General features: G+C 45.0%; 2 protein-coding genes across 2 annotated transcripts in view; both read right to left on the bottom strand.

Annotated features, from left to right (window-relative positions):
- Window positions 1–634: 634 nt before the first annotated feature.
- Window positions 635–8,343, bottom strand: TSPYL2 (TSPY like 2). The gene is made up of 7 exons (XM_049767223.1): window positions 7,493–8,343; window positions 5,879–5,956; window positions 5,650–5,761; window positions 5,419–5,579; window positions 5,188–5,285; window positions 4,172–4,908; window positions 635–1,339 (listed from the first exon to the last, which is right to left on the bottom strand). Exons 1-7 carry the CDS (start codon window positions 8,282–8,284, stop codon window positions 1,176–1,178), a joined length of 2,142 nt encoding a protein of 713 aa, XP_049623180.1. The 5' UTR covers window positions 8,285–8,343; the 3' UTR covers window positions 635–1,175.
- A 2,382-nt stretch (window positions 8,344–10,725) lies between these two features.
- GPR173 (G protein-coupled receptor 173) overlaps window positions 10,726–16,401 on the bottom strand; it is a 36,092-nt gene continuing 30,416 nt past the window's right edge. Inside the window, exon 2 of the mRNA XM_049767302.1 lies at window positions 10,726–13,727. Within this exon, the coding sequence (XP_049623259.1) occupies window positions 12,509–13,630 (1,122 nt within the window). The 5' untranslated portion in view covers window positions 13,631–13,727 and the 3' untranslated portion in view covers window positions 10,726–12,508. The remainder of the gene's footprint in view (window positions 13,728–16,401) is intronic.

The raw sequence follows: 16,401 nt of genomic DNA, 5'->3' as shown, positions 1-16,401 counted from the left end.
TCCTTCCAGAACCCACCTTTCTGGCTGTATGGGCCGGCACCCAGAGATGGCCTGGATTCCAGGGGAAAGAAGAGGGGGACGGCTGGGGGCCTGCCAGGCCTCCCAGCACCCCCCAAGCTAGGGAGAAGGCCTTTGGCCTGGGGTCTCCTCAAACCCTATGCCGGCAAGAGCTAGCCTCCAGAACAGAAAAGGATTCGATCTACATTTTTCTATAAAGCTAAAAATGGGGAGATGTTGAATTAAAGTTTCCACTTTATTCAATATATTTCTTTGTTGATGCTTGTTACTCATTGGATGGAAGCACCTTTTGGATTGGTACCTTAGACCACCTATTCACCATCGCAGGATGTGGTCTTTGGGTTCCCAATAAAGCCTGTAGGTCTCAGGGAGAAATGTTTTGTAATTTTGAATTTCCACGACTGAGCTATCTGCTTGCCAGGAGTGGAGGGCTTGCTGTGGAAGTTCCTGAACCTGCTTTATATCCTTAAATGTGCGTGGATTATTTCAAGTGTTGGCATTTGCTTCCAGACATGTGTCTCCCCAAACTCCTGGGATTGTGGCATGAGGTTTCCAAGTCAATTGGGTACTGTATGGCTGGCAAAACAAAAGACTTGAACACCACTTTGAATTTATTAAGTTTTATTAGGATTAACGGGGTTCACAGGATTGATGTGGGGCTTCTGGGGAAGCAGGGCAGTAGTACGGCACTGTGGAAAACCTTGCACAGGCACAGAGCAGACTAGCTGTTACAGCAAGAATAGGTAAGAGATAGAGAAAAAATAAAGTCTTGGGAGAACAGGGTGACTACAGAGCCCCTAAAGGCCCAGCAGCCCTTCCCAGTTGAGGATCAAAGGTGTACACTCAAAACAGCACAAGGAGGAAATAATGGGGCACCAATTATATAAGGCAACACAATATATACATGTTTAACAACACATAGAAACCTGAGGGGAGGAGGGTCAAAAGAGAGGCCCCTCCTTACCCTCTCCTCCAAAATAAGAACTCTGAAATTATTAAACCATAAAAATAAACCTTAAACCTGCGTATGAATTCGGTCAATACTCCCAGAAGTGTAATGTGGGGCTGGCATGGTTTGATGGAAGGAGAAGGCAGATGGGGCAGGGGGAGTGGGTACAGTGAGGCTCCTCACTCCCATAAAGATAATACTAAACAAATTATCCAGTTTTGCCGCTGTTCTTTCCACAGTTCATCCAGGTGTTTTGGACCAGAAGCACTCCCTCTACATTGGAGTCTTCCGAAACATCCTCACTCTCACTCTCTTCAAATACATCTTCATACCTTCCTTCCTCTTCATCAACTTCATCTTCTTGCTCACTGCCTGCACAGGTTAAGAAGGGAGGACAGGGAGGGTGATTAGATGGGCATGCAGTTGTCACTTAAAGTGACAAGGATCAAAGCCCATTGCTAGAGCTTTAGAAGTCTTGTGACACTAAGTGCTTCTGCTCAGAGCATGTAGCCATGGAGGAGAAGAATGTTAGAGAAGCAGGATGGGCCTTTTTTTTTTATCAAATCGGAAATATTTTTGAAAGCATCCCTATTTCCCTGGTATATGCCCTAATATGTGTCTCTTTCTTAGCTCTGGTCACAGACAATATGCTTTCTCATCCCCAAGCAGCTCCTATATTTGTTCCCAGTGTGATTTAAACAAGCCAGAGTCTTTAGCTCAATCTCTCAATCTGCTGAACAGATTGCACTTTCCCTCTCCTCAGAAAGTGGTGGTCAGAAGTGACAAGGCTCACAACTCCCTTATTTCTCTATCCTACCCAAAAATGTCTTGGATGAGTTTATACATTCATTCCTCTTCATCAGATACCTTTCTCTACTCAATGTTTTCCAGGAGCCCTATGGTTGGTCAAACACCTTAAGGTGTTGCCTGTATTCTTTTCTTCCATTTCAGGGGTTACTCCTGGCTATGCACTCAGAATTGCTCCTGGCTTGGTGGACCATATAGGATGCCGGGGATCGAACCTCAAACTGAGGTCTTTCCTGGGTCAGCCGCATGCAAGGCAAACACCCTACCACTGTGCTATCATTTCGGCCCCACTTCTAGCCAATCTTATTATATTTACACCCCATTTGGTCCCTCATTTCACAGTGGTCTAGGTTTGCTGTACCAGTTCACTAAAACCACCAAGGTCATAAATGATCTCTTCAGCTTCAAATCCAATGGGTACATCCTGGTTCTCATTTTACTTGACCTTCAGCAGCAATGAACACTATTTATAATCCTCTTAGAATGTTCCATGTAATGAAGTTCACTACAAAGAGTATTGAGTACAGTTAGGGAAATGACTACACTAACAACTATCATGACAATCTTAATGAATGAGAGAAGTAGAATGTCTGTCTCAAATACAGGCAGGGGTGGCGAAGGAAGGGGCGCATTGTGGTGGGAATGTTGCAACGGTGAAGGGGGTGTTCTGTTTATGACTAAGACCCAACTACAATGATGCTTATAATGATGGTGTTTAAATATTTTATAAAATATAAGTATGCTTCATGTACTGGTGTTGGGCAGATAGTATAGTATTTAAGGTACTTTCCTTGTCTGTAACTGAACTGGGCTTGTCCTTGGTTTCCCATATGGTCTCCCAGCCTGCCTGGAAAAATCCCTGAGTACATAGCCAAGATTAAGTCCTGAACACCTTGGGGTGTGCCCCCAAGAAAAACAATAATAATGTCTCTTGGGGCCGGAGCGGTGGCACTAGGGTAAGGCATCTGCCTTGCAAGGATGTATCGCAGTTTGATTCCCCGGCATCCCAATGGTCCCCCAAGCCAGGAGCGACTTCTGAGCGTATAGTCAGGAGTAACCCCTGAGCATCAATGGGTATGACTCAAAAACAAAAACAAAATAATAATGTTCCTTGAAATGTTTTTCCTAATTCTACCTTTACAGAATCGGACACCTCATTGAAAGAGCTCAGTTTCAGCACTTATAATTGGTCCCAAAATCAAGTACTAGATTCTGAATACGTTTCTTTGTACCTTCAACTTCCCAGTCACATAGTTTCAAGTACCTATCACAGGCCACCTGTAATTTATGTAGCTCAATCAATTTTGTGTTCCTCTTTACATTCTATGAATTTGACCCTACGTTTTACTTTTCTTTGGGGGGGGGCCACACCTGGGAACGCTCAGGGGTTACTCCTGGCTATGCACTCAGAAATCACTCCTGGCTTGGGGGACCATATAGGATGCCAGGGGATTGAATCGCAGTCCATCCTAGGCTAGCGCAGACAAGGCAGATGCCTTATGGCTTGCACTGGCTTCTCCCATAATGTTTTTCATCCCAAGAGATAGCATCTTCTTTAACCAGACTTTCAAGTCAAAACCAAACCTGGGATTTATCTTAAATACTGCCTTCTTTTTCAAGTCCCACATGCAACCCTTCCTCAGCATTTCCCAAAGACACATTTTTTTTTATAAGTAGTGAACTATGGTTTTAGTGGTCATGAAGTTTGGGAAATTCTGGATTCCATAAAGTTTAAATGGGTTTCTTCTAGCAGGACCTCTGAAGTTTTGTCTATGTAACTGACCAGGCTTGATTCTATGATGTGCAGTATTTATACAACATATATGACTGCTAAAATCTTTAAAAGTGGGTAGGTTCATCAGAAGACAATTTGGAAAACCCTGCCAATTTTCAGCCTTCCAAGATCTTATTCCCTTAATTTGAGAATGTTCTAAAATGCACTGGCAAATTCCAGCATCCCTTTTATCAAGTTCATCTATCTACATCTTGAGGTAGAATGTCTCACCCTCCTCCAGAAAGAGTACACAGTTCATTTTATTCCCAGTTCCCCAGAGAAGCATAGGAGTTCCCAGGCCAGAATGGGTACAGAGTGTGCTGAATTACAATGTTTGCACACATCCTCCCATTTTGATATTAACCTTTCCTTTAATTTACCACCACTGTTTCCATTAACTCCTGCTATTGTTTTTTTTTTTGCTATGTTCAATCTAGAAATAAAATGTTTCTTCAATTTTGTAAATTTTAAAGTTAAATAGCCTGATGTTTTGTTGCAAAGTTGCAAAGGTTTTTTCTTATTTCCATAAGTGTAATTTGTATTCATGCCTTGCTGTTATGATAGCAACCAGTTTTTCTCTGAAAAAGAGAAAAGAGGAAAGATGAGAGGGGGTTCTTTCTCACCTTCCTCACTATCCTGGTACTCGTCTTCCACAGATGATTCCAAGAAGTTTTCTGCCTCATCCATATAGTCATTCTGGCTTTTGCAGTTAGCTTGATCCTTGTCAGAGTCTTCATCATTATCCTCAGAGTCTTCAAAGTCTCTGTCGTCATCGTCATCATCATCACTACCTTCATTGTCACCTTCATTGCCATCATTACCTTCATCATCACTGTCTTCATTGTCTCCACTGTCACTGTCACTGTCACTGCTGGTTGCTGGTTGCTGCAACTGCTGCTGCCACTGGTTGCTGCCACAGCTGCTCAGGTTGCCATCTTTCGGTTTCATATTACCAATGGGGTGGTTGTCATCATAACTGCTGTCAGAGTAGTTTTCACTGTCATCAGGATTCTCTTTGTTGTCATTGTTGTCATCTCCAGGTTTTTCATTGAAGTCACTAGAACCCTCATCATCAGTGGTCTCATCATCAAAGCTCTCGTTACCAATTTTACTGTTTTCAGGATTCTTATCATCATTGGCAATCATAATGCGGTTCTCATTATAGTCAGGGCTCTTGCTATCACAGAGGTTCTCACTGTCAGTTATCTCATTGTCAGTGGTCTCCATAAAATCAGAGATTTTGATGTCATGAATAGTCTCAAAGTCAGTCATATCACTGTCTGAGGAACTGATGTCTTTCATTATGTGATAGTCTTCATGATCTTCTAAGATCAGCATATCATACCCCTTCTGGTATTTACTGTGAAGAAGCCTGGAGTTGAGTTAAGGTTGTGATAAGAGTCAGGTCAGACAATAAAATGTAAATTCCTAGGAAGGCAGTAGACTACAAAGGCTTCCAAAGATGAGATGAGGGAAAAATTATCATTTCTGTCTTTGTGTAACATCAGAACACATTCTATTTGGGGTCATCACTTCCCAATTATAAAACATATTGAACTACATTATCTCCTAAATCTCTTTTATTCAGTCATTGCCCAATAACTAATAAACCACTTCTTGGATAACAGTCTCCCATTACCTTTTTCTCTTTTCTTGCTTCTTTCTGTTTGCCCTGTAGCCTTCTTCTCCCATCATGTAGTAGCGTACAGGGTTAACCCACAGGTCATTCTTGATAACCTATTGAAAGAGAGGGGGAAAGGGAGAACAGATATATAAAAAGCCTATAACCTACACCAAATTCCCCGGGCACCCAGAGGGAAGCCTAGCAAAGCCTTCTCTGGCTATGCCTGGAGCAGATAGGACCCCTCACCTCAGCAATGCTGTCAGCCTCTGGGAGGCTGTGGTTTGAGAACCAGCTGAAGAAGCTGTGTTTGACTCGCTGGTTCTTCGGCTTGTGGTCCTGGGGATCCTGGTTCTGGGGTTCTTGGCCCCGGTGCCAGCGGATTGGGGTGGAGTGAGACACCAGACGGCCTTGTAAGAAAAAAATGCTATGGAGAAGGCACAAGAAGATGTGTGGATTTTCTCTGGGACTGCCTCTTACCTGAGCAGCTGCGCTGGAACTCCTTGACAATCACCATATTTGTGAAGTAGGGGTTTGTCTGAAAGTATAGCTTCATTTTGTAGCCCATGGAAATATGTCTGAGATCCTGAACCTATTCGGGGTGGGGATGACAGAATTCTAACCACATCATGACCCTTTCCAGTACCCCCCTTACCTCCAAGGATCAGATTCCTTGCTCAGATCTAATAAAATATCTCTTTGATCTGACCTGTAGATTGGTCAAGTAGTGGAAAATGTCTTCATCACGTTGGTTGATCAAGATTGAAATTTTGGGGTGGTTGAGGAACTGATGGAGAGAGCAGTTTAGGTTAAGGAGTGACTAACCATTGAGATAAAGGTCTAGAAGGGCTGATTAAAAGAGAAGCTAGAGCAGAATTTCTTCTATGTTCATGTGATGTATGTGAAGAGGGTTGGTCATAAGTCATAACTTGTATTTTTATTCTCAAGATATGTGGTAAGAACTTGTTTTTATTTTATTTATTTATTTTTTGTGTGGTTTTTGGGTCACACCCGGCAGTGCTCAGGGGTTATTCCTGGCTCAAGGCTCAGAAATTGTCCCTGGCAGGCACGGGGGACCATATGGGACGCCGGGATTCAAACTGATGACCTACTGCATGAAAGGCAAACGCCTTACCTCCATGCTATCTCTCCGGCCCCAAGAACTTTTTATGTATATTAATCTTCATCAAAGGTTTTACTTTTTGAACCTATTCAATGTTATTAAAACTCTTAGGTGGCTTTGCCATGGTTTATATTTGCTGTGTATAGTTGCTATGGATCTATGTCCATGTGATGTGTTTTTGGGTACTGACAACAAATATTCACAAGGTATTGTGTCTTGTGGAGGTCTTTGTTCAAGTGATGCTTATGAATGGTTGTTGAGGGCCTATAGTCACAATGCAAATCTAGGTGTTACGTTCTGTGTCCAAGTGATACTATGTGTTTAGATATTCAGAGTTAATATTCACATAGCATGTGTCTGTGTTAAGGACCTGTGATCATGTGATAACTTTGATTATAGAATTCTATGGCTTATCTACATATAAGTCTATGTTACTCTCATGTGTTCCTAACACAACTCCTAAATCTTCCCCTCCCTGACCCTTCAAAGGGTCCAGACACTTTATTTCTTTTTTCTTTTTTGGGGGGTGGGACACATCTGGCAGCACTGGCTCAGGGGTTACTCCTGGCTCTGCACTCATAAATTAATCCTGGCAGGCTCAAAGGACCATATGTGATGTCTAGGATTGAACCTGAGTCGGCCATGTGCAAGGCAAAAGTACTACCTGCTGTGCTACTGCTCCAATTTAGTCACCTGAATTAGTTATTCATGATTGTACAGTCTCTAACGCCCTTTTATCCAGCCAGGATTTTAGTCTTCCCAGTATTTAAACAGATAAATGGCTTGCAATGTCGTGTGTAATTGAGGTAACCTTTTAAATGGCCATTTCTCTGCTGTGTGTCCTTTACCTCTTGATTGTCTGAGTCAGGCACTGACTTGTCATCTTTGTCACCCTTCTCTTTTCTTTACATCATCCCTAGTCCTATTTTTCTGCTGCGTGCTCCTTTCACTACTCTCCCTTTCCACCTGTGATCCATTTTGTATATTATACCTCTCCTCTTCCATGTTTCCATTTGGGGCCCGTTTTTATGGGGTTTGTCTCCTCCCGCTCCCATCTCTGGTGCAGCCTCTTTGCTCTTTTGCCCCTCTCCTTCCATTCCTCCTCTACCACCAAACCTTCAAAAGAAGTTCACCCCTTCCACTTTTACCCCTCCCCTCCTGGTCATGGCTCCTGATCCGTGATACAGATTACAAGGATACTGCTTTGAACCAGAAACCTGGGATGTGCTGAATGATGAGATCTCTTTGCTCCAGGAAGGGTCTTCGCAACTGGATGAACTTGCGCTTCAGACGGATGAAGGCCTTGCCTGCCTTGATGTTCACTGCCTCCAGGTCGAGCTGAACGTTCTCCAGCGCTTGCAGGATATACTCTCTCTTCTTCGCATTCTCCTCTTGGCTTTCCCCCTTCCCTTTCTTCTGCCTTCGGCGTCTCTTTTTTTTCCTCTTCAGTATACAGTCATCCTCCTCCTCCTCATCATCTACCAAGACGACTGCGTCTTCTCCCCGCTGGGTGCTGGCTACTAGCTGAGGCTCCCAGGCCCCTGAGCTACAGGTTTCTAGAACCTTCTCTTCAGCCAAACTGCTGGACTCCAGCGCCTGAAAACCCACTTGCACGCTCCCCCCAGAAGCATCCTGAGGAGAGAGTGCTTCCAGGCTCCCCGGGGGGAGGCGCCTAGACTCGACCCCAGGCTCCCCCTCGGCACCCCGGGCCAAGTAGGAGCGAACGCCCCCCTCCTCCCGCAGGGCAGAGGGCGCCGCGGGAGGAAGAGCAGGGCCCAAGCCCAAGCCCACCCGCCTCATGTTGGCCAGCACCTGAGCGGCTTCGGTTTCTTCCCGAGGCCTCGGGCGCTGCTGCGGTGGAGGCAGGGGCAGCCAGAGGAGCGGCGGCGGCGGCGGCGGCGGCGGCGGCGGAGGCTGCGCGTCGCTCGGAGGGGAGTCGAGGCTGCTCAGGCGGCGAGCCTTGGCCGGAGGCCCTTCGCCCTGGCGGTGCATGCTGACGGCGCTCACTCCGCTCTGGAGCTCCACCGCCGCTTCGCTCCAGGCCGGGCTGCGGCAGCCCAGAAAGCGGAGCTGCACCACGCACCCCCTGAGCGTCCTCCTGACGGGCAGCCTCTCCGCCGACTTCCCACAGCGCCTTCCCGACTCCCTCCGCGTCCAGCGCCAGGCCCCGGCCACTCTCCGACGTCACGGAGCAGGCGGCCTCCCGATTAGCCGCCCGCCGCAGCCGCGCTCGGCTCGCTCGGCCCTCCGTTCTCACGCAACCTGCCGGTCACCGCAGCACCTCGCGGCTTTTTGCTGGCCTCCCTCAAGCCCGCCAATTGTCGGGCGGTCGTCTCCAGCGACCCGAGGGGAGCTGCGAGGCGATTGGCTGCGCTGGAAATGAGGAGAAAAAGTCCCTCTCTTTATTCGTTGGACGTTCTGTGAGATGCCAAAAGGGCCGGTGGGTCTTTCTGAGGCGCCTCCCCCGCAAACCTCGAGCGGAAACTAACGCAGCCTCGAAATCAGCCGAGCCTCGCTTTCATTCCCCGCTCCTCCCTGCGCTCCGCCCGCTTCTCCCCCCCCCCCCCCGGTACTACGCAGTTCTGAAATCTGCAGGCTCCGTAGTCCGGACTGGTGCGCCCTCCACCAACTCAGATGTGGCCCCTTGGGGACTCATTTGGATCGTCCTACTAGAGCCAAGGCATTTAGAAACCTACGATTCTCGCTTTAGAGCTACATGTAGGGCTAGATTCTGACGTGGCGTTTTCCAGCTCTGCAAAATGGCTCTCGAAAAATAATTGCACAGGAAACTTTGCGTCTGCGTCATTAAACCGTCATTCAATGTGCGCTAGACTTTTCTAGGATTTTTATCTCGTCGTCTCTCAAAACCTTTTTTTTCCCTTTCTCATCCTCTCCTTTTTGGCCCAGTGTATGAGGTTAATTGTAATTAAAATGGGTCTCCTGAGAATTAAATGGTGGTTGGGTTTTGGCGTTAGCCTAGGAATTCAATCAAGGCTCAGCTTCACATTCGTAACCCTAATCAAACTACTGCCTCTCGTTTGCCTTTTTCTTTTTCCTAATTAGACGTCCCTTAAGAGACTTGTAAGAAACTATCTCCCTTTTCTCCACCCGCCTCTCCTGCCTTGGAGTAGCAGAGAATTGGAGGCAACCCTGAGATCCTTCCCTAGAAGAATGGATAAGAAAAATGTGACGTGTGTATAAGATGGAACGCTAGAATGAATTAAAGCTACGTAAGGCAACATGGCTGGATCTCAAAAGCAGAATGTTGGGTGAAAAAAGAAACAGAACAAGATTTATATTACAATATTGTTTATGTAAATTAAAACACATAACAATACCATATATTTTCACAGATACATATATGTAAATAAACATATGAAAGGTAGCTTGGAAGGACATACTTTAAGCACATGCGAGTGGATGCTTTTGTGGAAGGAGTGATGTGATCAGGAATGGGCATGAAGGGGACAAAAAACAAACAAAAAAATAACCAAAGGGTCTCACACTGACCAGTGATGATCTAGAGTGCTAAGAACTGACATTATTAACTTATTTTTCGCACCTCAGAGAATAGTCAATTGAATAAATACATAAATAAAAATAAAATAAATATAAATAAATAAATAATAAATAGTTGAATGATTGTCCAGGGAGCAGATTGACTGGGTAGATGCGCAGGCTTGGGTTCCTTGCCCCTGTGATTTTTATCCCTCTGACATTACCTTACCTTACCAAATCATGCCAAAGTACCAAATGTATATAGTGGATCCTTAGGATGGGCTCCTATCCCAGATTAAGGAGTACCTCCAGAAGCCATTACTTTGTGTATAGGAGGCATTTCCTAACCTTATCAATTCCTTCTACTTTGCCCTCTAATTCCTATTTCCCATGGTGATCCAGTTTCAAGAATACCTTGTTTGGATTTTTTATATTTTTTTAAATTTTTACTTTTTTTGTGCCACACTTGGCTGTGCTCAGGGGTTACTGCTGGCTCTGCACTCAAGGATCACTTTTGGTAGGCTCGGGGGACCATATGAGGACTGAATCTGGGTCAACATCGTGCAAGAAAAATGCCCTACCTGCTATATTTTCACTCTGGTCCCCACAACTTGTTTGAGTTTTAGAGAGGAGCCTGATACAGGAATTGGGGTAGTTTGGGCCAAGGGAGGAAGATCATAGGAGATGGGAGTCTATCTTCTTGCTACATACATAGATACACTCCTTTAAAATTCCTCTATATTTCCTGCTTCAGCCAGAAACATGCTCCTTTGTCTCCTCTCAACTAGGTTGTAGACATTTATGTGTGCCCACAATTATGTCTCCACATACAGGCATTTGCTCACATATGTATCAGGCAGGGGTGCCTCTCCCAGAGTCACACAGACAGTATTACTTGGCCACATGGTCATACAGACAGGACATATAGACAGAAAGAGAATACATCCAATATAGCTTTTTTCATTTGTTTTCCATTTGCAAAATCCAATGGTGAATCCAGGCAGTTAGAAAAAAAACAAATGAAGGAAACCCTTCCTGAATGTATCCTTATCTACCCCCACAACTGTACCCCCCACTCCCACCCCATGGGAAAAGCACACCCATCACTATCACTGAGAGAACAGGTACCCCCATCACTATCCTCTCAACCACTCTGACCTGCCTTACCAAAGCCACTCCATAGCCAGGCTTATTTCTGTCTTTTCTGCCCAGAGTGCCCTCCTCATTCTTAAGTCAAGGCTTCCCTAGTTCTGGGGATGTCTTGAGGTAGGAAGGGATCTTAGGACAGGCCTTCAGAGGGTTAAAGGTGGTGGATAATATCATCTTTCCATTTCCCAGGAAATGGGAAGGAGCCAAAGAACCTGGACAAGATCAAGTGCCACCTTGGCTCACCAGTTCATGTGAACTGACTTTGATGAGATCCCACAGTGAATTCTGCCCTAGAGTAAGGCTTGTAATCTCCCACCTCCTGGGGACTTTTGCTGCAGTCTATTCCCATTTGGATGAAGGGAGGAAGTGAGTGAATAGATATTAGGAAAAAAGAAGTTTGGGTCTGAGGGTCCAGAAGGTTAAGGATGATTACAGAGGGGCTTGAGACTCATGAGGCTTGTAGAGGACAAAAAAGAGATCAGATGGGAATGGATTCAGGTCCACTTTGTTTACAATATTCAACTGTGTACCAATATGAATTACCAAGGCCCCCAAAGTATTTTCATCTTCTTGAGAGTAGTAATGAATCCAGATGATTCTAGGGTTGAATTCCACTCACCTTCCAAGGTTAAAGATCTAACTACTCTGTATAACTCAGGTTTTTTCATACTTCTTTGGGAGAGGGGCATATCTCCTGCCTATAATGTCATCCACGTTAGCCCTACTGCAGGTGGAGTGTATTTCCATCCTCAGGAAGAGGTGGTCTAGGGATCCAGGAGGCAGTTCAAAATTACATACAGCCAAGCTTGATTCTATTCAGCTTATAGTGTGCAGCTCACATCCTGCTCTTAACTTAGGTCCTCCCAAGGATTCTTTTCCCTCCCCTTCTATCTTCTCAAATAGATAATCAAGAAACACTTGAGAGGTCTGGACATAGTGGGAAGGGAGAGGAGACTGGGCTTGTGAATAGGATTAGCTTAAAGTAACACTGCACATACATAGCAATGAAAGATTTCTGCTCTTGGGAGACCCAACACCCACCTTGGTACTTTGTCAGCGACTCAATTTCTCCCTAAATAACCAGGCTTTGTTAAAAGACTTGGAAGGGTGGGTTGCATGGGAGTAGGGTGGGAGAAGGTAGTAAGAGCCCTGGAAGTCTATTTTACAGAACATATTTCCCTCTTCTTCACAATGTCAAAAGGAGAGACATTAAAGCATGAAAGCCTGTCTCCTTAGCTGTTGGTAGAAAAACCTGCATTTTCAGTTTTTCTGGTTTTCTTTTTCTGAATTGTCACAGAAAGATAGAGAGGATAGAAGACATTATAGAAGTAGAGAAAAAGGAGGTGGAGGAGACAAGCCTCAAAGAATTAGAAATACTTCTTTCAGAGTCTCCCACTCAGTCCTCAGTTCTGGGGCAGTATTGATAAAGGTACCTAGAACCTGGGTAGTTTGAGGGGCTGGGGCAGAAGCTCAGAAAGAAAGGCTCCTGTACAGGACCCCACCTCTCATTTTTGGTTAGCCCAATCATGATGATGACCTTCTCCTTGCCCGCCTGCCTACCAGCCTTCTTCACATGACACAGTAGGGTTCTCTAGGAGCTGGGGCACCTCTTGTGCCCCAGCAGGGGGTATGAGTCCTCAGGCACTTCTTGAGGTCCTTGTTGAGCAGGAAGCAGACGATTGGGTTGACTGCAGCTTGGGCAAAGCTCATCCAAACAGCAGTGGCCAGATAACGGTGGGGCACAGTGCAGGCTTTCACAAATACTCGCCAGTAGCAGGCCACAATGTAGGGTGACCAGAGAAGCAGGAAGAGTAGTGTGATTGTGTAGAACATGCGGCCCAGTTGCTTTTCACCTTTAACCTCGTCCATGCCCAGGAGCCGCCGACTAACTGTGTGCCCATTCTGCCGGATACCCAACAGGGTTGGTGGCATGGGGCCACGGCCAAAGCCGGCGATCCAGTTGGCAGCAGCTTGGCCAGTGGCCCCAGGGCCATGGAATGTCCAGTTCTGACTGATGGCTGGCACCATTTGCACTGGTTTCATCTTGCGGTGCCGATACTCAAAGAGGAGCAGCTTACCATACACAGCGTGTGTGGCTGCCATGAGCACAGCCAACATAAGCATGAAGCCCAGTGTGTCATTGGCCTTGAAGTAGCGATGCTCAAAGATGCACTGATCCTCTTCACGAATAAACTTGTAGGTGCCCACATCGAAGACAGGTGGGAAGGCCATGGCCACAGAAAGAGTCCAGGCCATGCAGATTACAGCTGCACAAGTCCAGAGTGTCATGCGCTTGGCATAGAAGCGGTGGTGGGCAATGGCCATGTAGCGAGTGACACTGATGCAGAATAGCATGAAGGCTGCATGGAAGCAAAAGAGCACGGCCATAAAGGCCACAATCTTGCAACTGAGTGCACTGAATGTCCATGAAGAGCCATGGCGCACAGAAGCCAGCACAAAGGGAAAACAGACAGCAGAGCGTATGCCATCAGCCAGGCACAGGTCCAGCAGAAAGTAGTAAGGAACTTTGTGCAGGGCACGCTCCTTGAGCACCAGTAAGGACAAGATGGCATTTCCCACAAGGCTCACGCACATAATCAGTCCCAGCAGCACCAGTTTCACATAAGCTGATGCTGATGGCGGGGACAGAGCTCCGCTCACCTCCTCAGGCTCTCCAGTGGTGTTGGCCATACTGAGGGGCGGAAGCTGCTCCCAGCCCTATGGCATCAGCCAGCTTGGAACCCAATTGGCTCTGGAAGACTCCATCAGTTGTCTCGCTGGGTTGCACCTGTAAATATGGAAAACGAGGAAGACATATAAAAAACAGAGGTAACAAGAGAGAAAAGCACACGTAAGAACCAAGAGAGTGAGAGAGGATAGAACCAAGATGAAATGATAGCAATTGATACAGAAACAGAGGAGATAAGAGTGAGAAGTGATTAGAAGAGTCAGAATCAGCAAAATAGAGAGTGATGGGTGGGAAAAAGAAAGAAACAGATGGAAAGGGAAGGTGAGGAAGAAACAGAAAAAGCTATGTTAGTGCATCTATGTGGCTTCCCACATACTCCTTGGCTGGTGTCAGCCCCTGCCCCCGGCATTGCTTTTGCTTCTACCTACTTCTTGCTGTTGCTGGGTGAGGGTGTCTCATTTCTCTGGAAAGTCCCCATTACTTATCTCCTTCACTATCCCCCTTTGCAAAATCAAGGTTGTTTAGATATTTTTGGACTGCCATCCAGAATGAGAAAACAGTTTTCAATACACACACAGATGAACCAAAGTCTCACAGGGTAGTACTGATCCTATGTGAAACCCCATTAGTTTTCATTTTATTTTGTGGTTTTGTTGATAATTCTGGTAGCCACTCATTAAATAGGCTTCTTTATTCTCAATCAGGAAAGTGCCTCCCACATTAGAGAAAAAGTATGTCTGGAAGGAGTTGATCAAGAGGGCAGTGGCAGAAAGTGAGGTGCCTGAGTTACCTGCATAGTGTCAGCCTATGAGTTATGAAGTGAACATTGAGTATTATGTGAGGTGAAGAATATGTGACTACAAAGATGTACATATACATATATGCTCTTTTGTAGAAACACAGTTTATTGAGCATGTACTCTTTACCAAGCACTAGGGATTGGTAAAGCACTAGCCAAAAATTCCTGACTCCATAAACTGACATTCCTATATCCTCCTCCTTTTCTTTCTTCTCCTTCCTCTCCCTCCCCCTAATCCCTCCCACTCCTTCTTCTGTTCCTGGGTCAACAGCATGAAAGGAAATGCCCTGTTGCTGTGCTATCGCTCCAGCCCCACTTAATTTTTGGTAGATCAGCATTCTTCAACCTTTTGATATTTATGGGCTGGAACCTGTCCTATGTTCTGATCCACACAGTCAGTTCTAATCAAGGTGGTAAACCAGTGTTTTTATATATTTCTACAACTGAGAAATGGCAGACTGGTGGTTGAAAGAAATTGTCTTAGCTAATAAGGAAGATACAGAGGTCAAGTATCTGCACATATGCATCACTTAGTGATGTTTCAGCCCAAAACAAACTGCATATACCATGGTGGTCCCTATAGGTTATATCAAGGTGTGTAGTAGGCTAGAACATCTATGTCTGCATAATTACACTCAAATAATTATTTTGCACAATGGTGATATAATTAATGACACATTTATTTTTCACTTATTTTGGAGGTGCACACCTAGCAGTGTTCAGGAATTGCTCTTGGCTCTGCACTTGAGAATCACTTCAGATAGGCTTGGGGGACCATATCGGATAAAAGGAAGCAAACTCAGATCAGCTGCATGTAAGGCAAATATCTTTCCCACTGTACTATCTTTCTGGACCCACAATTACATATTTCTTTGAATGTATCGCTGTTGTTATGTGATAAAAGATCACACAATGATAAATTCCTAAAACTAAAGATAAAAGAGGAGCTCAGGTTGTACACTTTGCATGTGAAAGAACCAGATTGATCCCCAGCTCTCAGTGGTCTCTTGAGTACTTCTGGGAATGATCCTTGAGCAATAAACTAGAAACATCCCCTCAGAACCATCATGTATGTCCCCCCAAAAACAAAATAAAACAAAATAAAATAAATTAAAGGATAGAAGGGAATTGGGCAATGGTAAAGGTGGGTGAGGTTCAATCTTTCATGAGGTGGACAAGAAAGGTTTAATGGAGGCTATGTCATCTGGGCAGGAGTTGAGATCATACAAGCCACATATATGTATATATATGTATGGTATATATGTTATGATATATGTATATATAAGCCATATATATGTATATATATTTGGAAAGAGAGAAAAGTTCAGGCAGAGGGAACTGCTTGAACAAAGGCCAAAGATGAGACATGGTATGAGACATAGTATGTTTGAGAAAAAGGGAGGAGGTTACTATGGATGGAAGAGAGTGAGGAGAAATTGTGGGGTGGTTAGGGAACAAGGCTGGTGAAGTGTAAAGGCCAAATCAGGTAATTCATGGACTGACCAGCTGTGTGTTGAACAGAAATAAAATACAGTAGGATTAAGATTAAATAGTATCCTATTGCTGCTGTGAAAAGTATGTACCACTTGGGGGAGGGAAGATGAAAGGCAGAGACTATTTCAGAATATCCTGCAATAATTTAGTAAAGAGTCACTGCACCCTGTGGTTCTACCTAAAATTGATTTCTAATGAATTATACTGTTAAAGATGTGGTTTATTGTCTGCCTTTCCCTATAAGAAAACAAAACTTCAAAAGGGCAGGGAGAATAGACTCAAATACTCTCCTCCAGAAGAACAGTGTTTATCACAGTAAAAAGGTCTCAAATAATTTTCCTAGTGGGTCCGAGAGAGCCTAACTAGAGGCATCCAGATAGGATTTGCTGAAGAAGCAGACAGCCGAGCACAGAGTGGGAGGACAGGCAAAACTGGATAGGGTTGAAAACAGAATAATTCATGGTGTGTGTTTGTGGAGAG

The sequence above is a fragment of the Suncus etruscus genome, chromosome X, assembly GCF_024139225.1.
Source record: "Suncus etruscus isolate mSunEtr1 chromosome X, mSunEtr1.pri.cur, whole genome shotgun sequence".
NCBI classification, from domain to species: domain Eukaryota; kingdom Metazoa; phylum Chordata; class Mammalia; order Eulipotyphla; family Soricidae; genus Suncus; species Suncus etruscus.
This window is presented reverse-complemented; position numbering and strand designations above follow the sequence as displayed.

What these genes read in the sequence shown, in the direction of transcription:
- TSPYL2 (XM_049767223.1), bottom strand. Translation starts at nt 8,284, where the DNA reads ATGCACCGCCAGGGCGAAGGGCCTCCGGCCAAGGCTCGCCGCCTGAGC. An exon ending in GTTCCAGCGCAGCTGCTCAG is followed by an intron (nt 5,580 to 5,649) that starts GTAAGAGGCAGT and finishes TTTTCTTACAAG; the next exon opens with GCCGTCTGGTGTCTCACTCC. An exon ending in AAGCAAGAAAAGAGAAAAAG is followed by an intron (nt 4,909 to 5,187) that starts GTAATGGGAGAC and finishes GCTTCTTCACAG; the next exon opens with TAAATACCAGAAGGGGTATG.